General features: G+C 39.5%; 1 protein-coding gene across 1 annotated transcript in view; it reads right to left on the bottom strand.

Annotated features, from left to right (window-relative positions):
• The window catches only part of MYO3B (myosin IIIB), a 397,478-nt gene that overhangs the window by 136,838 nt on the left and 236,068 nt on the right, over positions 1–24,572 (bottom strand). Inside the window, exon 25 of the mRNA XM_046659858.1 lies at positions 22,426–22,631. Coding sequence (XP_046515814.1) covers positions 22,426–22,631 — 206 coding nt within the window. The remainder of the gene's footprint in view (positions 1–22,425; positions 22,632–24,572) is intronic.

Raw genomic sequence — 24,572 nt, 5'->3', positions numbered from 1 at the left:
AAATTCTGTACATTCTGGTGATGATTTTAATTGACTTCCTCCTTTCTGTGGAAAAACCAGTTTTCACTCCATTTTTAATTCATCTCAACCTTCTTTTACTTCTATATGAAGTGACTTTTCCTTTGAACAGATTATAACATCTGCCTGGTTCCCTCATATCATATGAATAAAATAAATCCTTTAAACAGATTTATCTTTATATCTGTATGTGAATCATGATTTTACCGTCTTCTGGAAATTATCTGTTAATAATAATAAGAAAGAAATACAAAAATTCAGGCTGTAGGGTTTGACACAAAGAGGCAAAAACACACGGGCTGGTTGAGGCAGGAAGTCCTCACACGTAGGTAGACCCAATGCTACCAAGCAATCCAAAGAGTCTAGTGGGCTCAGAAATACTGCTAATTTTCTACTTATAACCTTTGAAGTGGAAATATTTATTAGTGCAATATGTTCATGTTGGAGTTTACAAAAAACGTCCAACTGTTTTCCAAAGTGATCACACCGATTAATACCCTCACCAGTAGAACATGAGAGACTTGTTGTTCTCTCTCCCTGCCAATCCAAGGAATTGTCAGATTTACTGATTATTGACAAAATAGGCGTAAAATGGTATTTAACTGTGCTTTAATTAGCATTTCCTTAATTACTGAGACTGAACTTTTCCTTTTGTTTTCAATGAAGTCCTCTAACAATGATATCCTCTGACAATAGACAATACATACAATGAATTTAATTTCTCTATTTTTTCCTAATGATTACCCATACCCCTGAAAGAGGAGAGAAAAGAGGAGAGAGCTAAGATTCATCCATTTCAGATAAAAATTGTATTAGCATTGGAGATTGCTTACATTTTTGTAACCCTCGACATTTTTAATCAGCACCTCTCATTTTGGTCATTCTGCTCCTGCATTTTTACTTGTTTGGGAAGGATCTGCATCTTTTAAAGATGCTTTAGAAATCCCAGCCTATAATGAATGCACTCTGCTTTGATTCACCCCTCCAGGTTGAGTTTTGCACTCAAAGGCATGCAAAACATTTGTACTGCTAAATGGAGATTTGCACAGCCCTAAGTCAACAGTGAGATCTTTTAAAAGTTTAATTATACAGATAAACATTTTTGTTTTCCTTTTTTAAAAAAACCTTAAGCAAATATCTTCCTTTAGGATGGATCCTTCATTCTGTATAGCTTTAGGGCTTGGGTATAACCATGTTGTTCCCATTCATCACTTTCTAAATTAAATTGGCTTTTCATCCCCATTCTACTCATTTGTTCATTAAATAAAAGTTTATGTAGGACCTATTGATGTGCCAGGTATTAATGGAAGTGCTGGAATGACATGAGTGAGCAAGACAGACAGTATCCCTGCGCTCATAAAGCTTATAGCTTAGTGGGGGAGACAAACATTAAATAAGTACATAAAGGACACCATTTTGGATAAGGATAAGTGCTAGCAAGAGTAATAAATATGCCTCAAAATATACTCATTGGTGGGGGGGAGGAGTGGCTTAATAAGTATATTTTGGCAGGAAGCCTTTAGCAACCAGGATAGTGAGGCAACTCAAGCCATGTCATATGTGGAACTGCTGAAGATGTTGAGGGTACTGAGCCAAGAAAGAGGGGGAGGAAAAAGTTTTACTTGACCTCTTAGGGTCCCTGGCTGGGTCTAAAAATTAGAACGACAAAGACAGATTTACAGGAGAAAAGCATACACATTTATTCAACATAGGTTTTATGTGACACAGGAGCCTTCGTAGGGAAATGAAGACCTAAAAAAATGATTAAACCTGAGTATTTTTATGCTAGGTTTGATGAAGAGTGGAGATTTGTAGAAAGAAGTGCTAGGACAAGGGGTATGAACTAAGTGTAGTAAACTGGGGGGAACTTAGCAAGGCCTGTTCATTCGGATTCCTTTCTGTGTCCCTTTGTTTTTGGAGATAAGGATGCTTCTTTCCTCTGGGTACAGGAGGGTGTAGGGACCTGGAAATGGCCACCCCAAGATATGTCTCTTTGGCATCAGGATTATTTGAGGCTGATTGCTTTTGATAAACTGGGACAGGGAAGGAGGCTCTGAGGAATGGAACTTGCCCTTTGTTAGGAGACCTTTACATTTGTAAGGTAAATCTCTATCTGTAAAATGTGCCTCCCTCTCTGTACCAGGAAGAAGAAAGGAGATGACCTTCTCTCTAGAAACTCTTAAGCAAAACCAAAGGCAAGGACTTAAATCTGCATTTTATCGCGCTTCTCTGGTAACCTCCTGTAACTGACTTCCCTCCCCCTCCCAACGTTGGCATCTCCTTAAAGATTAAGCATCTTTCTTTAGGCTGGGAACCGATTGCAGCGCTCATCTGTGAGCCCCCCCCCCCCCCCCCCCCCCCCCCGGGCCAACACACCTGCCACCCCAGGTCGTTCACTGAATCAGCAGACCTATCTGCCTCCATCAAGCGCTGTGCTGACAGAGCAGCCTCATGACTATTGTAAAAGGGACATTTCAATCACATGTGAAACACCCTGTTTGGGGGTATATAACCACTCTGTGTACCCCACTTCTTCAGTGCCCTTTCTTCCTTCGGGAAGAAAGGCCCCGGGCCATGGTTCCTCATAAAGCTTTGTTTAATTTTCTCTTGCTATTCTGTCTCATGTGAATTTAATTCGTTCTCCGGCCAGACGAACCCACATTTGGGAAAAGGAAATGTCTTCCTCCCCTACAAGGGCATCTCTCACGAAGGGGTTTTTTTGACCTGCTTCAGGGGAAGGTCAGAAAGCCCTTCCTGCACAAGCCATTTCTCAAATTCTTTCAGCTTGAAATATTCAATATGCCAAGCTGTCATATTTTGGGGTAGCATGTCCTGAACGCTGTCTCTTAAACTGTCATGTGCAGACCACCTGCATCACATCCACCTGGAGATTTCATAAAACATGTGGATTCCTGGGCCACACTCCAGACACAGAATCAGAATCTCTGTTGGGGCTCAGAAATCTATATTTTAATGAGTTCCTATGGTGATTTTGAAGCACTGTAAAGTTTGAAAGCCAATGACTCAGGGGAACATGATAATTGACTGCCATCAAGTGAAGGGAGCCAATTTATTCTCAAAGCCCAGAGGGTAGAACTGAGGTGGATGCACAGAAGCTTCTGAAGGATGGTTTTGGTCAAGGTTAGGAAGGACATGGTTGTGATCAGATGTCTAAGAACATGAAATGGGCTACCTCAGGAACCAGAGAGTAAATTCCTAGACCCTGGAACTGTTCAATGGGAAGCAAACTGACAAGGTCAAGAATGTTTTTGAAGAAATTTTAGTTTTAGCTCAGTAGTTGAACTGGATGGCCCTTTAAGATTCCTTCCAACAAAGATGCTATGGAGACTTGTCCCTTGGCCTGAAGAATTGCTTCTGTGATTTTAAAACTTATGTCTATCATTCAGCCACTACTGTTACTGTAAGAAATCTTGGGTTACTGTCATTATATTTGGGCAAATTGGAAGACTTTTAAAATTTCCCTAGTCTGTTTGGGGCTCTCAGAATTTCAACTCTGATCTATTTCCCAGGATATTCTCCTCAACCTACACCTAGAACACTGGCTCTCAGAGTAGTCTCCTCATCAGCTGTATCAGCATGACCTGGAAACTTGCACACATACCCCGCTACTGACTCAGAAATTTGGGGGCTGGGACCCAGCAATCTGTGTTTTAAACAAGCCCTCCAGGAGATTCTCATGTGTGAGAAAGTTGAAGAACCACTAACTTAGATAAACAGAATCCAGGGAAGTGAAGTGACTTGCCTACAGTGACACAGTCTATCTGAAGAAAGAAACTGGCTCCCATGTCTGTCATCTTTTCTCTTTGTTAGGCCCAAATGACTTTTCTGGAACATATCATTTTCCCTTGGAAAGGTCAATTGCTCAAAATCTACTCTAAAGAAATTCTCTCATGTTTAATATTTAGGATTGTTTATGGAGCATTGCTGGCAAACAACTGGATGCAGCATCAATATCTATCAGGAATATCTAGAGGAACGGCTGAATGAACATCCCTGATTTCAATGAGGCAGTTAAAACCAATGTGTTAGAGCTATGGAACTACATGGATTTATCTCTAATACATACTGTTAAGTAGAAAAGCAAGTTGCCAAATGGTATAAAATGTGTGAATCAAGTTAAGCTAAATATGCAGGGTTTTTTCCCTCTCTCAATCTCTTTCTTTCCCCCCACTGTGTGTGTGTGTGTGTGTGTGTGTATTCTGAAAGGATAAAATTACCAAAAGAATAACAGTGGCTACTCTAGAGAGGGGCCATGAGGGGGGCACGATGCTGGGGAATGGAATTAGGGATATGGAAAGAAAGATTTATCTTATATGTAATATTTTGAAAATTTACAGGAAAAGTTATTCACACATAATTTTTGCAATTAAAAATTAATTTCAAACATTAAGTAAAAATTGTTATGATTTAATTACAATGGGCCAAAATGCTGGTCAAGAAATCACGTATCTACTAATTTGACTAATATCAGTGACATGTAAATAGAAATGTCCCAATCACATGGCAAAGGGCATCAGCTCTTTTCCTATTTTAAAATATTTCTTGAGGGACCCTGAATCTATATCATTGACCACCCAGATTGTCTACTCAGATACTCAAAGTACAGGACAATTATCCGAACAATTCAATCCATATAAATAATTTTCTCTTATGTAGATAATGGAGGGAACTGAGCTATTTTGGCCTGGATAATTTGATAATTACCCTCAATTGCCCATTTCCCTTTAGTGCATATAAAAATCCAGATTTAGTTTATTAAATTCTTTCCCATATTTACCATAAGCCCCTTATTTTAATTTTTTCCCTTCATGTTTGGCCTTCAGTAAAGACAGAACAGCTGGCCACCATCTGCTACTAGAAAAAATAAATAAAAATAAAGCCATTATATTTTTAGGAAGACTCCTAAATTTGGGCCTTGGGATAAGAAGTCACATTGATCTGTGCTATTAGATTGTGGAAGTCCTGAGATTGTAAATTCCTTCTAATTCAGTATTACTCCTACAGCACTCAGCACACACAATAGGTGCTTAACAAATGTTACTGATGCTACTGCTGCCTACACATAAGCCTTAAATGGGAGGCCTTCTAAAGAAAAAAAGACACTAGGACTTAGAGATTGAGGCTGAGTTTATTTATAAATTAATTTGCAATAGAAAGTTAAACTTTAAATTGATTATTCTATTTTACAACTAGTACAATTATTCATATATTGTTTTCTGATTGAATTCTATAGATTGATTTCACAATGAATATTTGGATGTGTTCAACTATCTTATTTACATATTTTGAGGATGGGCTTTGAAATCAGATAGACTCTCATTTTATATCCTGACTCTACCACACACTATCTGTGTGACTTTGAGCTAGTTTCCTCTTTTGTAAAACTGGAATAATTTCATCCGTTTAGGGGGCTATCACCAGTGTTAGGTGAGATAATATATGTAAAGCACTAGCATGAAGCCAGCCATAAGCAGGTGGTCAATAAATGCCCCTCTCTCTCTTCTTCCCTTCTTTCTTTGACAAAAATATATTTATTCTCTTCCCCAACCCAAATGTAAATGAAAAAGTAACTAGCAGTTTTTCCTCTGAGTCATCCTTAAACCATGGTGCTCAGCAGTGGGCAGATATCTACTGTAAAGCGAATAGAACATGTTAGAACAGGAATGGCTAAGAAGTCAACTGTGTATCAGCTGATGGACTGGGCAGTGGTTTCTTAGAGTACCGTGTTGGGGGAATTCCAAAGCTACATCTGGGCTCCGAAGGAAATGTGCCTTGATTGAGGAGCCAGGTCTGCAGCTGGGGCTGGAGAGTGAAGTGGCACTCATTTGCCACCTCTGTGCCAGGAGGTTTCCTTGCATTCTCCTCTTCCTCATCCTCTTCCACCTTTTTTGCTTTTTGTTAATTATTTTCTTCATTCTTTTTTCTTTTTGCTTCTTCATTGTTATCATTATCTAATGTAAGTTAGTCCCACTGATATTTATTCAAAGGAATCTCCAGGCAGGGACACAGAGTTTTAATTCAGCCACTGATTTTCATAGAGTAAGCTGGGCAGCCAATCCAAAGGTCCAGAGTGGCAGTCTTCTCAACTGCATTGATACTGTCTATACCTTCATAACATTTCCTCTTGTTTTCCTTTGTTATTTACTCTTGTACTATTTCCATAGTGTGGCCATTGCTCCCTGTGTTTCTACCTCTACATGGGTCCTTCCCTATAACTGAACTAGCTCACAAGGCAGCCCACAGTGCAGACATGAGGGAAATCAGGAAAGACAGCCCAGACTTATTATTGCTGCCACTACTCAGTATCTTTAAGAACAGTGTGATTGATGTTACCTCTTGTACCCACTTTGTGAATCACCACTACAAATTTCAGGCTGAATTTGCAAAACTACCAAGTACAGAAATGACTTTTCTGATACTTGAATAGGTGAAATATAGCTGTCAGCAGTGTGGGCTCCATGAGAAAGGCAGGACCTTAAAAGAAAGAGTTTTGGGATTTTGAATCATCTATAGTTATAGGCAAACTGGAAAGGATCCTCAGCCCAGGCAAGACCAATTTGAACTCATCATGCCCCCCAAGAATGGAGGAAGGTGGTCATAGGCGTTCTCTTCAGTCTAGAGCAATATGCAGAGACCGATACTGCCACGTCCTAGAGATGGGACTTTGGGAAAGCTATTTCACCTCTCTGGCCTCAGGTGCCTCATTTTTGAAATGGGAAAGTTGGACCAGGCCATCCCTTAGAGTCTTTCAATGATATTATAAAAGGCACTTTTAAAATATTTCTTGTTTATTTCACTAATCAAAGTTCTAACAGTGGTAATGCAAGAGTTAAGAAAAAAAGAATTCATCCAAGGTCCCACCTACATAAAAGGCATCAACACACATACACAGTGGGAAAGGCAAGCAACTCACTCTCTCGATTAAACAAAGAAAAATGGGTGGGAATGACAATATACAAGGACAGCAGTTGTTAGAGGTCCATCTCAGAGAAAGCCACCCCTCAACTGCTCCCTCTAGAGGTAAATGCAGAGACTGTTCACATAAGCATGCAATATATTTTACACTCAACATTGAAGCTGTCTATTATCCTCCTTAAGTACTATCTCTTAAACATGCCCCTAACTACTGTATAAATCAATTTGCAGGGAATTGAGGATTCTGTTCACTTTGCTGCAGATATCCTAGCTTATCTGAATGGCACATTAAGATCTATTTCATGTCAGGTTCTTACCTATGTGGTTACAGGTGAAAAGAAAAAAAAGGAAATCTAGGGATGTCCTGTGAGAGATAAGGCATGGTCTCTCCATCCTAGCTCCTGGAGGATTGGTGTTTCCTTATTCACTGCTGACTACCCAGAGAAAAAAGTAGAAGCTTCATTCTTTGAAAATTAAAATTTGAATTTCAGCCTTTCTTGAGATGTCTGGATTCTTCTGTGATGCTGGTTTTTCTCTCAACTCCTGTCCTATGAGCCAGTACTAATCTTGGGGCTCTGTAAGGGACTGTCAGGGATCCTGTCCTCATAGGTGAAGTATTCAGTGATTACTGATGATATTCAGTTCACTCTGTAAGAGCTAAAACAATTTGTGGCAGGCTTAAAACTACAAACATACCTTTCCACAGCAATGGAATTAAAGGGTTCTCAGTATCTTGCCTGCTTCAACTCAGGCACTTCTATACTTGCTAATTCTTAAACTACAATCTTGAAGAAGCAGCTAGCTATCAAGGAGTAATAAATGAGTGGGTTGTGAGGAACTGGAAGTATTTATTCAAACTTACTCAGCCCCTTAGTCATTCACTTCCTTGTTCAATTAATAAAGATTAGATTTCTTTTCTGTGATTAGCATGATTGCTCAGTACCTCTCCCATTTCCGTTCCCATTTCTTTCTGGCTAACTGAACACCAGTTTTTCTTTGGGTGACAATGTGCCCAGCCCCAGTCCTATTCCCCATTTTCTAAGCCCCTCTCTGTAGCTAGGAATGATCATTTGACTTAGTTCAGGCCAATGAGAGGTATGCAAAATGGCTTCTGGAAAAGTGTTTTCTTTCCTAATAAAAATGGGGCAAATGTAGCTGGCATAGCTAATCATTCTGCCCCTTTCTTCCTGCCTTGATTGGAGACATGACGCTTGGAGAGGCAGCAACCATCTTGTGACCATGAGACTGTTGGGGAGGAAGAAATTTTCCTCTACCTTTCTACGTTCCTCTAGCTGGTCTAAGAATTAAATTGGCATCAGATAGATTAACACAAGAAAATTAAGAGGCTCCAGTATGTACAAAATTAAATTTGATTTTCTCCTGTTAATTTGTCTCATGTCAATTTAATTCCTAGACCAGCCAGAAGAACCTAGAAGGGTAGAGGAAAATTTCTTCCTCTCCAACAGTGGCATAGTCAGCAGGATAAACTTTTCCAGCTGGGCTCTGCTCCCTCTGAGGCTGCTGTAGCTGAGAGATCCTGGGACACCTGACAAGTGCCAGCAGAAGCTAAGAGTTCTTGCCCCATCAGTCTCCCAGATCTCTGCCTGCTGGAGGGTCTATTGGAAGTGAGAGTGACAGGAGTCTTTTTTCTCATCCCTAAATTTAGATTAGCAGCAGCAAATATTTGTGGAAGTAGTTACTTGGGCTTAAGTGACTCATATAAAAGTGGCCCACATATAAAACAGAAGAAGAACAGCATAGATGTTAGCTCAGGAATAATCTTTCTCAAACAAAAAACAGAGGAAGATTGGTGACAGATGTTAGCTCAGGGTGAGTCTTTCCTCAGCAAAAATGAATGAATGAATGAATGAATAAATTGAAAAAAAAATCCAATGTAGAACCCCCTTCTTACAGTCCAGCACAATCTACCTGTTTTAGCTTCCCTTTTCCTAAAAGATTTAGAGAGAGCACTCCAGCCTAATCTCTAAGAGTATAAAGATTACTCACGTAAATACTGAAAGCCAGGAAATGAATTTAGCAGAAGTACCTGGGACAGGCAGTAGGGCTTGCTTTGCTCTATAATCAGGCTCCGCCAGTGTCAGGCTTTCCTGTGCAATATCTTGTGTGGATATATCCTAGAAGCCACTCCTAGTGAATCTGTGTCCCCTGGACAACAGCCAATCTTCTGAATTACAAAGCCCTTTTACCTCCACTCAATGATTATTCTGTAATGCCCAGTCAAGAGAGGACAATGAAATTTCGTATTGTCCCTTCCTTTCCAAATCCAGACCCATTGGTTATTGACCCTTTGTCTTCCAGGGATAGACACTGCCTTCTTTCTTATTTTGTTTTGCATCTTAAAGGCTTGGCTTTCTGCCTGCCTGGGACAGGCAGGCTGTTGGTTCTTTCTTTTGGCTATCTTTGGGAGTGACTCTGGATGTTGGGAAGGTAATAATCTTTGAGAACACCTCTTAGGTCAATGGATTTTTTAATACTGCCAGAAATATCTGCTGTTTGTCCCAATTGGAAACTGTGAAGATATTTAAAGGATTTTTTAATAGTTCTATGGTCAAATGTTGGTCAGAAATTGGAAGTTGATATTCAGAGCCTGCTAAGAATTTTTTTTAGGCCTTCTCCTCTAAGTTAAAATACAACTATATACTCAGAGGGAAAGAAGCAAATTGAGGATAATGTATTTGGATGGGTGGATGACCCTATGTTGTCATTTAAATTACATCTTACAAATCTTTGCAAAACTAGAAAGGCAGCTCTAGAGGCAGTTCAATTTCCACCCATTCCTTTTCACCAATCCCAAAACCTCCCCTATTTATCTCAAAAAGTTTGTAACCTCTCCAGGAACTCTTATCTAGACCATCTCAAATTCTTAAGACTGAAGAAAAAAAAAAAAAAGGGAAAAAAAGACCTTTTAAAATACAAACAGCTATAGAAGCACCCTTGCCCAAAATCCAGCCCACAGCTTCCATAAGATTACTTAGCAAGGACAAATACAAAGTCTTAAGCGTCTTCTTAAACTATAAGGTCTCTGTTTGTATCTGTCTATATGTTGTGTGTGTGTCTGTATATGTATGTTGAAAATGTGTGATATTTTTCTATCTTCAGATGGTAATGCTAAAACTAAGTTGTAAAAAGAGCTCTATTTAATTGGCTTAAAATCAAGAATTTATAAATTAAGTATTTGTAAACCTCAGAAATACAACAGAAACTAACCTAAATGTTTTTCAGATTCACATGATCTGGGATAATCTTTGGTAGATAAAACAAGTTTAAGGTTATGGGTTTAAATAAAACAGGCATGTCTTTAGAGTTATCAGCATTAAAATTAAAACCTTATTCTACCTAGGGTTCCTAAAAGTCAAATAAGTTCATGTTATGTCTTACAAAATTTGTCAACAAGAAAAATAACTTGGTATGATAAAATTTTCATAAGTAATCTAAAACCTTTTAAAGAACAAATGATTTAAATAGATGTAAATAAGATAAAAGTTTTTAGATGAATCTTTAACAATAATTATGTGTTATGGTATATGTAGGTAAAAATAACTTCAAAATCTTTCTGGTAACTTGAAAGCTTACAGTTTTGCTAAAGTAAGTTAAACAATGAAAATTTGTGGGTCATTTCCAAATGAGATAAAACATGGAGCATTCGTTAATAAAATTGGCTTATCTACTTCTGTCTTATTACAGAGAAACTAAAGATGTTTGGGTCCATAAGTAGCATGTCTGGTGCCACACTGAAAGACTGTATTATTAAAAAGGGTCACACGCCTCTAGAAATTAAGGTTTCTAAGGGTTAAGAATTCTAACTAATATATGTAATTAAAACTATTCGAAATAATAGGGGAAACATCCCCATATGCAAAAAAGATGTGCGTTTTCAGTAAAAAGGAAGTATGAGGAGCAGAAATTCATTTTTTGTTGAGGGAAAAGGAAATTATAGAAGGTTTGCAGAAAAGGAACCCTGAGAAAAGAGTTTTATGCATGGTCAGGACTGGCTAAGATTAGAAAGAATTTAATTGAGTGAATGAATTTTAGTTTCAAAAGAAAGTTGGCACAAAACTAGAATTTGGTTTTCTCTCTCTGTTAAGAGGACAAAGTTTTCTTGGACTATTTTGATCTGCTTTCAATAACAGATTATAAAAGTTTCTTATCTTTTAAGTAATATGTCATAACTTTCTGTAGTTGCCTTTGAAATATTTTACTGTCACTTTGGTTAAGTGGACAATTAAGCATTGTTTCATAAGTGTTTTAAATCTTTTGATATTTTTAACAAACTTCCAAAAATCAAATTCTAAAAGAAGTCTTTTGACCTCTAGCTAACTTTGGGAGTTTTCAGAGGATCCCTGAAACATCTCAAAAGATTTGTTCTCTCTCCTTATAAAAAGAGCGATATTAAACTAATTAAGCTTATTTGATATGTTAAGTTACATGAGAAGCAGTGTCAAATAAGAAGTAACATTAAGCTTTTTTATGTTGTGTCTGTATAGGCATATGTTACAAGTGTTCCAGAAATTGCGTGAAATTCCTGGAAATATGATATGTCCTGGCATAAAATCTTGTCTGTAATCAAAATTGAGGTTCATAACAAAAGAACTGACCTGAGTATCAGGAAAATGACCCAGCTGACTTTTATGCAAGGGCAACAACAACAACAGCATCTATAAAGATTGTGACACGTGTAGATGAAGTTCATTCTGCTTCTGCAAAATTGACCCCTTATTGCCAGAATTTTGCCATCCTGATATCCTTGTAACATTGCAACAGTCTGCTCCTGAATTAGAGAAATTAAGATGAGTAAGCAATGACCGTAAATTAAACAAGCCATTGAGGCTATGGCAAACCCAAGATGGCTGCTCCCTGGAAAACCCCATTTTTTGGTTGTTGCATTTCTTTACCTACCACAGTACATTTAAGATGACTCAAATTATAAATAGACATCAATGGGGAGATTTCTATAAAATGCAGTCTACCAGCAACATCTGACCTGTCAGGTCCATACCCTGGAAAAACTATTTTTGTCCCCACAGGCCTCAGACCTCCTCCCTCTGGCCCCTGGAACACCTGCAGCTGGACTTCATTCAGCCACCTTAGCACGGGTTATCAATATGTTCTTGTTATTACATCTATCTTTTCTGGATAGATTGAAGCCTTCCCCTGTTGCAAGGCTGATGCTCTCATAGTGGCAAAGAAGCTGTTTAAAAAAATATATTTCCCACTTGGGATAAACCTTCCACAATATCCCCAGTGACCAAGGCACCCACTTCACTGGGCAAATCATATGAAACTTAACAAAAACCTTGCAAACTTCTAGAAATTATCACTGTCCTGATCACTCTTAATCATCAAGCAAGGTCAACAGAAATAAACGAAAAACTGGACTTGAGCAGAAAAAGAATTAACTACATAGGGCTGGATGAACTGATGAATATGACTATAATTTTTATCACTTTTGTCTGAAATATTACTGGTTTTTTAATCTTTGTTTTCCAGATATAAGGAACCTTTTCCTCTTATACTAACTATGACTACAGCAACTTGATAAATTATACCTTTGTAAGCAGAATTAGAACATTTATCTTTTTCTCCCTATCTGATCCCTCCAGAACTCAGAAAATCTTAGTAAGTATTCTTATTTTCCTGGCAATATAGTTATTTGCATAAGTTCAATGAGAATCTATTCTCCTTGTAACAGGGTACAATTGGAAACATTGGTTATATTACCAAGGCTTTGACAGGAATGCCATATTTTAGAGAGTGCATAAACTCATATAACCAGATAGCTTTAAGGAACTTAGATTGACTTTACAGAGCCAAAAAGCTTCTTAGAAAAATTGGCCTGGCAGCTTGCTTACAAAGGTCCCAGCAGCCTTACCAGGTGAGTAAGGAAGGTCACTTCCTAGCAGGTACAGGAACCTCAGGATATTTTGGGAACCTTGAGAAGAGAGGAATTCACCCAAATCTATAGGTATTGTAGGCACATCTGATAGCAAGTCCTTGGCTTGGTTTCCTGGCCTCCAAAGGCCTTCCAAAAGTTCAAAATGAGATTCCTTATGAAAAGTTCCAGGAAAGTAGATTTAATAAGCCTATATGATCAATCACTATTCTTACTGTACTCACGTAAATGACTAGACTAAGTTTATTGAAACTAGACTTATTTTTCAAACAAACCAGTCTTAATTTGGCTAGCTTTGGTAAAAATGGGGTCATTTTTAGAGAGAAAAATTATGTTCCAATAATACACCTTTGTGGATATTAGATTCTAGTGCTGTTCATTGTCTTTCAAGGTTTTGTTTTCCACCTGTAAACTGGACTGCATCCTGAAATCTTCTAGTTTCCTCCAATATCTGGCTATAACTACTCAAACTAATGTTTCTAGTTTTTTCCGACAATTCTGACTTGGAATCATTAAGTACTAAAACTTCTCTTTTTTTCTGACATCATGCAAATACTACAATGGCTTGTGTATGGACAATCCTTTTACCTGTTGCTGTATAGGCTACTCAGAAAGATCAACAGAGACGTTCAAACTGTAAACTAGGAAAATCTGTCAGATTGCCACTGCCTGTCCTCATTCCATCTAAAAATGCTTTGAGCTGGACATCCAGAAATTTCCTTGACTGGCTGCCTTCAGAACTCAGAAACTGGGATTATAGTCTACTCCACTCATTAACCATTGTTTTTTCTTTTGTTTTCATAGAAATGCCTCTTATTAAATACCTGATTGCTTGCACAACAGGCCTAGCTTTTGGAACCCACCTTTATCACCACCTCCTGAAATGAGATACAAGTGTTTAACTGAACTGACCTGTTCTCAGAAGTAAGAGACTAGTTCAACGAGATGGAGCAATCTACCAACCCAACTTTTAGAATGTGAAAACTTCTCAGGAAGTTTCAAAGGTGGCACTGAGGGGTTCAGAACAGGCCTCCCCAAGATGTGCCACTTTGGCATGTGGATTGTTTTGGGCTGAAAGCAACTGAGACCCTGTGAGCTCAAGAGAAACTCAGACCTCTCTCTTAAAGAATTAAAGCAGGGGCTTTGCCCATAATAAGTTAGTACCAAAAATAACTTTTCATGACCTATCTATACAGGAGGGCAAAACTCTAATTACTAAATATCTGTTCTTCTTATTGTCCTGTAAATTACTCTCCTTTCTTCTGAAGTCTCAGGCCTCTATCCCATTCCTTGATTCAAAATAGCAGATGTACCTCATTTTACCTTTCTGTCTTTGAACCTCTCATGTATGCGTGGTTCTCATATACACAAAATTAAATTTTATTTTCTCCTTTTATTCTGTCTCATGTCAATTTATTTCTTACATCAGCCAGAAGAACCTAGAAGCATAGAGAAACTTCTTTCTCCCCAACAAGACTATAAGCCAGTCCACACACAGAAGATGGTAAAAAGGAATGAAAAGAGGTCAGAAAGTATTTAGGATCCTGATGATATCATCGAACAGCTAAACCAATATTGAAAATAGCTTACTTCTCCATTTTTTTCTGAGAAATAAATAAATGTATTTGCCAATGATTCTCAATTGGGGTGATTTTGCCCCCTAGGGGAATTTGGCAGTATCTGGAGACATGTTTTATTGTCACAACTTGGGGAAGAGGGGCTACCAGTATCTTAATAGGTAGAAGCCAGGGATGCTGCTATACATCTTACAATGCACAGGGATAGCCTTCCACAGTAAAGAATTATCTGGATCAAAATGTCAGCAGGGCTGGGATTAAGAAACCCTGGTTTAAGCCACTAAAAATGCTTATTTGTTTGCTATTCACAGTCAAACACATTCCTGACTGATATATTCCCTCATTTGGGAAACATTAAACACACACCATAGGTCAGACACCATACTATGTGAGATGCTAGGGATACAAAAATGAGTAAGGTCCACTCCATCCCCTTAGAAATTCACAGTATGGTTGGGTAGACAGACATGTTAGGATAAAAATAAAACTATACACTCTAATACAGAGATATCAAAATCTAGTTGTGGGAACACAGAGGATGGAGCAACTACCAGCTTGAGGGAGTCCAGGCAGCCTTCAGAGGGAAGGTGCTGGGCTGGAGATAGAAAGGTGGGAAGGAGACCACCAGGTAAAGACTTTCCGCTAGAGAAAAGAGGAGGCACAAAGACCAACCACTGTGCCTGAGCCTGGAGGGTCCAAGGTCAGGCTGACAGCAGTCCAGGTGTATGAGGGAGAATGATGGGGAAAACATGAGAATAGTCAGTTGGTGCCAATTACAGAAAGTCTTGCCTGCTGAGCTAAAGGCTTTGGATTCTATCCCCTAGGCAATGAGGAGCAGGCACAGATTTTTATTCATGAAAGTGACATGATCATCTTTATATTTTTAGAGCCATAACTCTGGTAGCAGAGCAAGGAATCACATGGAGCAAACAGGCTGGAGTTGGGCGGATACTTTCAGAGGCTAGACAAAAATTCAGCTGAGAGACAACCACGAACATTCTGACAAGTATTGCAAGGAGTAGACAAAAGGAGAGAATAAATGTTTAGGATTTTCTGTGTCATATGTTCCTTTGTCATGCCTCGAATACGTATTTTCTACTAATCCAATGATGCTGAAGGCAAGAATGTGCTTTCTCCATCTCTGTGTTCTCAGCACCTTGTATAGAGCTTGCCATATCAGTAGGTTCTCATTACACATTTTCTCTTGACAACATTTGAGTAAGTGGCCATACAATGCTATGTTTGAGCTGCTGCAGCTGTCACGGGAACGCCATGGAGTCCATAATTCTGCGGGTTCACCAAAACCTTCAGAGGCTTTCTTTTATTGCCCTGAAGAAGCACAAAGCACCAAGTTGACTCAGAACCCAAAGGCAGCTGGCCAATGACCAAATACAGAGATTGTACAGGAAGAAGGAAAAACTGTAGACCCATAAAAATGGAAAGACACCTTTGTCGAGGGAATAATAAATTATGGTGAGAATTTTACAGTATGAAAGAGTAATTGCTAAAGACTATGCCTAAATTAAAAATAGAGGATGGGAGAGAGATTCTGACAAAGGAAAGTGACATCCAGCACAGTCCTATGTGGGACAAGAACATCATGACCCATACTGATGAAGATCAGAGAAAAGTGTCAAATGCAAGAAGGTGAATTCAAACTGGGCCAGAATAGACTGAGTTTTCTCTAATCCCTTAGTGAAGTAGAGCTGGAAACTCTTTTCAGAAACCTACTATATGATACAGCTGTGGTTCAAAAAACAAAAAGCCAACTATGCCTAGGTTAACTCTATAGTAAACTGTAGATAGTTCTTTTTCCAAAGTTAACATTGCTATTGTCAAGAAAACTTTTATTCTTCTTACAAAGTTCTAAATTAATGACCTCCTCTAGGTAAATAGCTACCTGGGTTGGGGCGGAACTTTCCGCACTGTTACAACTGATTACAGGGTACGGAACCGTCACGACAAGTGGTAATGGATGCCTATCGTTTTAGCCTATCCATTCTCCCCATCTCCTTCCTTAATAAAGCCCCTCAGACCACGGTTCAAGTGCGGCTTACTCCATCCCCTGGAACTTGATCAAAGACCCTGCCAATCATTCCCCTAAGGCAGCTATTGGTTTAAGCACAAGCACTGTGACCCAAGCTGGGACAACCAGAAAGTTCCTTGTGTGGGAACTCTCAGGAACTTGCTTGCTGCTAATGTTGCTAAGCCAATAGTAGGCTGCCTACAGGAGCTTCCAGGGACCATCTTTGTCAACACATGAGGAAGAACTGCCTAATTGACAAGAAACTCAAAAGAGGGAAAACTAACCCGATAAAAGGAGAAAGACAATGGCTTGATAAAACTGCTTGATGCCCCAGATCCAGACATATCTTTGAACTTCTTAGTTACGTAAGCCAACATACCACCCCTTTTAAATTTTGCTTCAACTTGTTTGAGTTGTTTCAGAGACTTGTTACTGAAATATTTCTGACTAACACACCAAGTAAGCAGCCTCCTTTAACAGGATATTGTCTTAATAAGGCACATTTTGTGCTGTGTTAGGGAGCTCTAAGTGATTCCCCTTTTTCTGGAGTGTGAGCTGAGAGGTAGAAAGACAAAAAAGAAGACGCTGGAAACACAGCCAGGAGCCAGAGCAGAGAATCTCCCTTGTCCTATTAAGCTTGTCTCTTGGGGGGGAAAAATGAATGTTTATTGTAGAGAGAAGGAAGGCAAATTTTTTTCAATGTCAGCTTTTTAATGTAGTAAGCTCTAATAAGAGCATTTGCAAGCTGGGTTAGAGCCTTTTTATCAACTTATTTATGGTTTTTTACCTTTTCTTGATAAAGAACTACTTATGACTTACCTGAAATCTTATCCTCTAACAATCTAAGTTTTACCTTACAATGCAAGTTAAACTTAACCTTAACAAAGCCAGCTCCATATACCTGTCATGCACTTCTAAAACAGCAAGGACCAAAGAGTCGGTCAGATAGTGATGAAGGAAAAGGAGTAAGAGTTTGATTCAATTCAACAAATGTTTATTAAACACCTAATTTGTGTCAGGCACTGTGCTGTACAGTACAGATATGAAGTTGGCTGAAAAATATCCCTGCCTCCCAGGTGGTTCATGTCAAGATAAAAGATAGGCAGTAAGTTTTCACTACAATGTAGTAAGTTCTACCAATGAAGCTCACTGGAGGGGCTCCTAAAGCTGGGGAAGTCAAGGAGGGTGTTACAGAGAAGATAATGCCTGTTCAAAGTCCTAAGGAATGAGCAGAGGTTAGCCTGGTTAAGTCAGCTGACTGAGGGCTTGGAGAAGGGGGATTGAGGCAACATAGCATGAGTAAAGACAGAGAAGTATGGAATGGAATGGGATATTTATGGGACTCTAAATGGTTCAGTTTTGGCTGGATAGTGAGCTGAGAGGGGACATGGGGAAATAAGAGAAAGGAGACTACAAAGGCAGTCATGGGCCGGAGCAGGGAGACTCCCCTGTATCAAGCAGAGGGACTAAAGTTCACCAGGTGAAGTTCTGGATGGTCATTTCAATTAAGGATTTTAATAAAGGAAGCAACATGCTTAGATACAAATTTTAGTTAAATCATATTTTGGTGGCTCTTTGGAGAACAGAATAGGCAGGAAGTCCACTGAGGAAGCCATGTCAAAAGGGTGGGCAAAAGAGCTTTAAAAGGCCTGGAGTACATATAGATCAATGGAATAGAATTGAGAATTCAGAAATAAACCCTTACATTTATGATTAACTGGCTTTTAACAAGGATGCCAAGACAAACAGGGGGAAGAAAAGCCTTTCCAACAAATGGTGCTGGGAACGCTGGATATCTATGTACAAAAGAATTAACACAGACCCCTACCTCACACCATATATAAAAATTAACTCAAAATAGACCAGAGATCTAAATATAAGAGCTAAAACTATAAAAACTCTTGAAGAAAACATAGGAATAGTCTTCATGACACTGGATTAAGCAATGGTTTCTTAGATACAATACCAAAAGCATGACCAAAGACAAAAAACAGAAAAATTGGACTTTATCAAAATTAAAAACTTTCGTGTTTCCGGACACCATCAAGAAATTGAAAAGACAACTCACAGAATGGGAGAAAATATTTGCAAATCATATATCTGATAAGGGATTAGTACAATAGGTGAGCAGAATTTGCCACTCCAAAATGTGTCTCTTCAAATTGAGGATTATTTTGGGCTGATTATTTTTCAGAACAAAAGACTTAGGAAGAAACTTTGACCTTTCCCCTAACTGCCTACAAGAATTTTAGAAGTCCTGTTCCAGAAAGGAAATATCATGATAGATAACTATAGGATAATATGGTGTGGTAGACAAGGAGGAACCTAGCAAGGCCCATTTGATCAAAGTCCTCTCCATGTCCCATTGTCTCTGCAAAGCATGACAAAAATTTGTTTACCAAACATTAGCTTTCCCATCTCCATGTGAACTGCCTTCCTCCCCTTCGAAGTCTCAAACCACTACCTGCTACATCTTCTTTTGTCTTTAGCTAAGGATGGTATCTAAGGTGAGGGCTTCAGCCATTTTGGTGAGTAACTCAGTCTTCCTGGGTTTCTCCCATGTATACATGTTATTAAACTTTGTTTGATTTTCTCCTGTTATTCTATCTCATGTCAATTTAATTCTTGGACCAGCCAGAAGAACTAGAAGGGAAGAGGAAAGTTTCTTCTTCCCCTACAGTATCCAGAATATATAAAAATCAACAATTAAATGGGCAAAGGACTTGGAAAAACATTTCTCCAAAGGAGGCATACAAATAATCAATAAGCACATGAAAAGATTCTCAGATTAGATAGTGGTGATGGTGGGAAAACTTTATGAATATACTAAAACCATTGAATTATATGCTTTAAAAGGGTGATTTTTATCATATATGAATTATCTCAATTAAGCTGTTGCTCTTTTTATTATTACTATTATTAATAAAAGGCGTTGGGAGAAGGGATGGAAGATTAATAAAGCTTTGGAAGAAGGGATGGGAGATTCCCAAGAGGAACTTGTTGAGAAACTTTAGCAGGTAAAGTTAGCAGGACCTGGTGACGGACTGTTCGAAGAAAGTGAGGAGAAGTCAAAAGTGACAGATTTCTGGAGGAGACGTAGTGGAGGAATAGAAGGGAGAATGAGATGAAAGACGTATCAGAGCACCATGGCTCTCATGCCACCATAGGAAGAAATGGAAGTTAGTGATGGAAAAATAGAGGGGGGGCCAGCCCAGTAGTGTAGTGGTTAAGTTCATGTGCTCCTGGCTTTGGTGGCCTGGGGTTCGCAGGTTTGGATCCCAGGTGTGGACCTAGCACCACTCATCAAGCCAAGCTGTGGCAGTGTCCCACAAACAAAAAAATAGAGGAAGATATGGCACAGATGTTAGCTCAGTGACAATCCTCCTCAAGCAAAAAGAAGGAGATTGGCAACAGATGTTAGCTCAGGGCCAATCTTCCTCACAAAAAAAGAAAGAAAGAAAGAAAAAAAGAAGAGGGAAGGGTTTCATTCTGTTCAACAGACATTGACTTAACAACTGTTATGAATCAGGTCCTGGGAGATACAGTTTTCCCTTCAGTGAGCTTCACTGGGAAAGATGGGCCTTGTTGGAAGGCTTAGAGGCTAAGTAAGGCCCAGGAATCTGCATGCAACTCTTGAAAATCTTCAGGATGTTGGCTCTGTGTATTTCTGTTTTCTTGTCATGCAGATAAGGAAACATATTTTACAGAAATGCTAGGGTACTTGCCAAATGTTATGTCGAAAAGGAGACTAGAAGTCAGATCTCCTCACTAAATTGCACTATTTACTACAATAGTTTAATAAAAACACTATTAGACTTTGAACTGAATGTGCTGCTCTACCCTTTAGACACTTGCCAGAACACAACACGACACAGGCAGTCATACGTGTTTGGCCCAGTGAAGACCTCCTGCTGGACCATGCTTCAGAGCCCAACGACCGTGGAGACAATGAGTGTTCATAGTCATTTTCTATGATGTCCCTCAACAGTATGACTTGCAGGAAGTTTCAGCTGCCTGCCCAGCACAGCCAGGTGTCCTCTTCCATGCTTAGCTGAGAACAGATAAATACTTCCAACCCACCTGGCCCCATTGATGAGGTGTTGCAAACAACCCTCTCCTCAAAGGAAATAGATAGAAAATAGGAAAGGTAATTCTGAGTCATTTTGCTGGAAAATTCAAGGATGATGGGCCAAAAAAACCATTTTAGGTTTGGCAGAGTCTGCAGACTTGGGTGACTTGGGTGACTTGAGGAAGTCCATCCCCATTCTGGAACCTGACAACCTAATCCCCAAAACACTACCTTTCAGGTGTGTGCTTCAGGATTTCAGTCCTGAATGCCAGAAAATTCAAAAAGGTAAAGAGTAACATTAAACAGGTCTTTATCTTTTATTTACCTCCACCTGATAAACCTTGAATGGCTCTGTTCCCTGCCTTTGATTGTTTTGTCTGCGTATTTCCTGCTAGAGTTTACAAAACAGCACTCCTGAACAGAAAGATAAGAGGCGCATCTATTTGTTGAATAACATCAAGGGGCAAAACTGCTAACTCATCCATTTTGTTGTTAAGTTGCTCAAAAGGATCAAAATACCAATTAACTTGCTGGCTCAGAAATCTTTGATACCGTCAGACTTACTGACATTTTGAAAGTCTTGCTCATACTTGCCTAATGGCTTTCTGATTACGAACAAAGAGGTGACAATCTGTTTAGCATTTGACCTGTTTTCTTAAATATTTTTATGTATTCAACACTTAGTGGCTAAAAATACTTGACTAGTCACATTCATGAGCTAAAATAATCTTTTTTTTTTCTTGCTCCACCTCCAAAGTTAAGAAGAAAAAAGAAGTTCAAAGACACTTCTTTTTAAAAAGCCATTTCATTATTAATTTAAAAGCTCTTATTGCAAGGAACTTTTTTTACTCTTTCTTCTCCGTGGATTTTGGTGGCATTTGGAAGACTTGATGAAGCAAGCTACATTTAGGATCCATTCTTTTCTAACAGAAAGTTGGAGAAACGACCTTGGACATAAATTTCAGAATGGTGGTAAAAAGAAACTAGAGATGGCTGATGGGGTACAGCAGATTTTATACTGGATTTTACTTTTCCTCTCTGGATACCCTCAGACAGCAGTGCTTGTCAGAGGTGTTTTTTTTGTTATTGTTGTTCCTTATTTCTTTGCAGAAAGTTTTGTGAAAAGTCTACCCATAATCTTATGCATATGTGAGGCATGCCTGTGGCAGTTGTTCAAAAAAGAGCAGCATTTCTTTCTTAGGTAAAGGCAGTTTCTGGGTTTAGAAAGCTCCACAGCAATTTATTTCAATAGACACTGATTGAATGCAGTGGATTGAGGAGATTAAAAGTGTGGATGCTGAAGCCAGACTGCCTGGGTTCAAATTTGGCTCTACCAATTACTAGCATGGGGCTTTGGGGAAGTCACTTAACTTCCTTCTGTGCTTCAACTTCCTCATCCGTGGAATAGGGATAATAATAGAGCCTAGCTCACAGGGTTGTTCTATGGACCAAATGAGGGTATACATTTGGGACATTTTAGGTGCTTTGTAAATGTTAGCTATCATATTATATCATGCCAGATCCCAGGACAGAAGTGGGTGCCTGGGTGCATTTACATCTGCCAGAATCTTGATTCACTTATGGAGAGAGACTTTCATCACACCAATTAAATATCTGGAGCTTTTAAAACATAAGGATATGTAACATATAAATATCTATGGACATTTTTATTTTTTAAATGTGATCAGAAGGGAGCTTAATCTGTCCTCTAGATCACTGCAATTAGTTGGAGCACAATAAAAATGCGACATTTAAGGAAGTAAATGGTAGCTGGGAACTAGCCAATACCTGTTTGGAGGCAAGTGGGCAGGAGGAAGAAGTCTAGGGGACAGGGACAGCCTTGGCAGAGCTATATTTAATCATGTATTTCCCAAGATGCAGGCCTCACCTTTTCACAAACTCTTCAAAGAGGATGCGGTGGGAATAGCCCTGCTGGCGGATGCTGACCGTCTCCAGGATCCCCGTGGAGCGGAGCTGGGCCAGTACTCTCTCTCGGGAGAACTTAAGAGCCTCTCGGTCATCGTTGGGTTTGATGCAGCGCACAAAGTGGGGCTGTCCAACCACCATTTTGGAGAGTAGATCCATCAAAGAATACTACCAGGGGAAAAAAATGCACATGGAATAAGTTACCACAAACGCAGCAGATAATTACAACACGGGACTGCAGGGGCCTCCAGAGCAGTTTGTTCATAAGTGCTTAAACAACTCAAGGACCTTTTTGAGGTCAGAAAAGAAACCAACAACAGAGGATAATAACATAAGTTCTGACAAGTACTTATAGCTGACTGCAGATTCAAAAGCATTCTTTAAACATCACCTAGTGCCAAGCAATATCCCCATGTGGCAGAAACTTAGCTGTCTAAGAACATGCTTAGGTCACTCCGTAACTTCATCACCAGAACTAGCTTGTCTCTGGTATTCCAAGGTGATACTCCAGAAATTGTATCTGTCATTTAAAATTTCAAGCTTTTAGAGAGGGAATCAGTTGCTTCTTGAAACTAAGAACTACCAGAAAGTCTAAGCAGATCCTACTGATACCACTGGTAAGAAGGCAGAGGAAAAAAAAAAACATTGAAAGAGGGCAAAGAAAATAAGAAAACTAGAGGAAAAGAAGAAGATTATAATGAAGATGAGCTAACATACATTGAGTGGCTGGCACAGGGCTCTCAAAGAGAGCAAGCGTGGAAAAGCAGAGGGGTGCTTGGGCAGGGGTGACCTCAGGTGCTCCTCAGGGGCATTCACTTTGGGAGCTCCTCTTTTGGACAGGCCTTCAGGGGTAGTTACAAGCCACCCAGGAAATCAGTCCCATTATTTCATAATTATACCTCCTACTGATCCAAAATGGTGTTACCTAGCTTGCCTGTGTACCTATTTCTCAGATTTTGCATTTGGGGACCAGTATTTCGAGGACACTAGGTTGTCATGGATATTTTTCTGAAAAACTATATGCTGGAGGCTTCTTTTACTGAAAGAGGGACTCTAGGATCTTGAGGATGACTTCACAGAGTCCATCAGAGCCTCCAAATCCCATGGGACACACACACAAACACACACACACACACCCCCCTACTCATTAGGAGGATACAGCCACTAAAGGGGACAGGATGAGAATGGATCTCAAGATAAGAAGTAAATGGCAGTTAGAAATGTCAACCACAGAAGTGACGAAGCAGGGGCTGAATATCCACCTGCCAGAGAAGCTGTAGCAGGAATCACTGCATGGATGGAGCGCTGCACTTGAAGGCCTCTGGACCTCTGCAATTCATACCCTCTGAGCCCAAGTCTAGCCTGCCTCTGAAGCACGGTTGGCTAGGTCAGACTTCTTGGCTTTCCATGGAGCCTTCTATCTATGATGCTGGCTCTCAGGTCCTGCCCTTTAGCCTGCCTGGCAATTCTAGCTCACAATCCACCTGACCTCCCATCCCTACCAAGCCCCTTCTCACGGCGACCTCGCCTTACAACTTTACTTTGTTGTCCCTGAGATCAGTAGTTCCATCTTTGGCATCTCCAACATGAAGCTGCCTGGACCTTAGTTCCCAGTGGTACAGGATCTCTAAGGGGTTTCCAACCCCAATGCTTTATAGCCTGAAGATAAACAAATCTGTGTAAATTGGTACAAAGCATTTGTGTCTTATCTTTCCTAATAATGTGCATTTAACAGAACCATTCCACAGACAATGTTTTTACTCAAAGGAGTCATTTTACCAAATGAAATATCAGAAATTGCGGCAGTAGAGATGGGAAATAATTAGGGTCAGGAAAATGTGTCTTGCAATGGGTCAATTTGATCTGGAAAATAAAGTCAAAGCTAAGACAGATTGTCTCAGGACCTGAACTTGATAATCCACCTTCTGGAATTTTACTAACTACTTTATTTTTCAGTAAATATGCAGGAAAAGTAGCTGACTCCGGTAGCTTTAAGGCCAAGAAGCAGCTCAAACTCTAACAGAATCAGCACATTCAATGGACAGGGCTGTGCACCAGCGGCAGAGAGGGCCCTCTGTAGACACTTGGGATTTCATCTGATCTTTCTGA

This window comes from Equus quagga, chromosome 4, assembly GCF_021613505.1.
Source record: "Equus quagga isolate Etosha38 chromosome 4, UCLA_HA_Equagga_1.0, whole genome shotgun sequence".
Lineage (NCBI taxonomy): Eukaryota > Metazoa > Chordata > Mammalia > Perissodactyla > Equidae > Equus > Equus quagga.
This window is presented reverse-complemented; position numbering and strand designations above follow the sequence as displayed.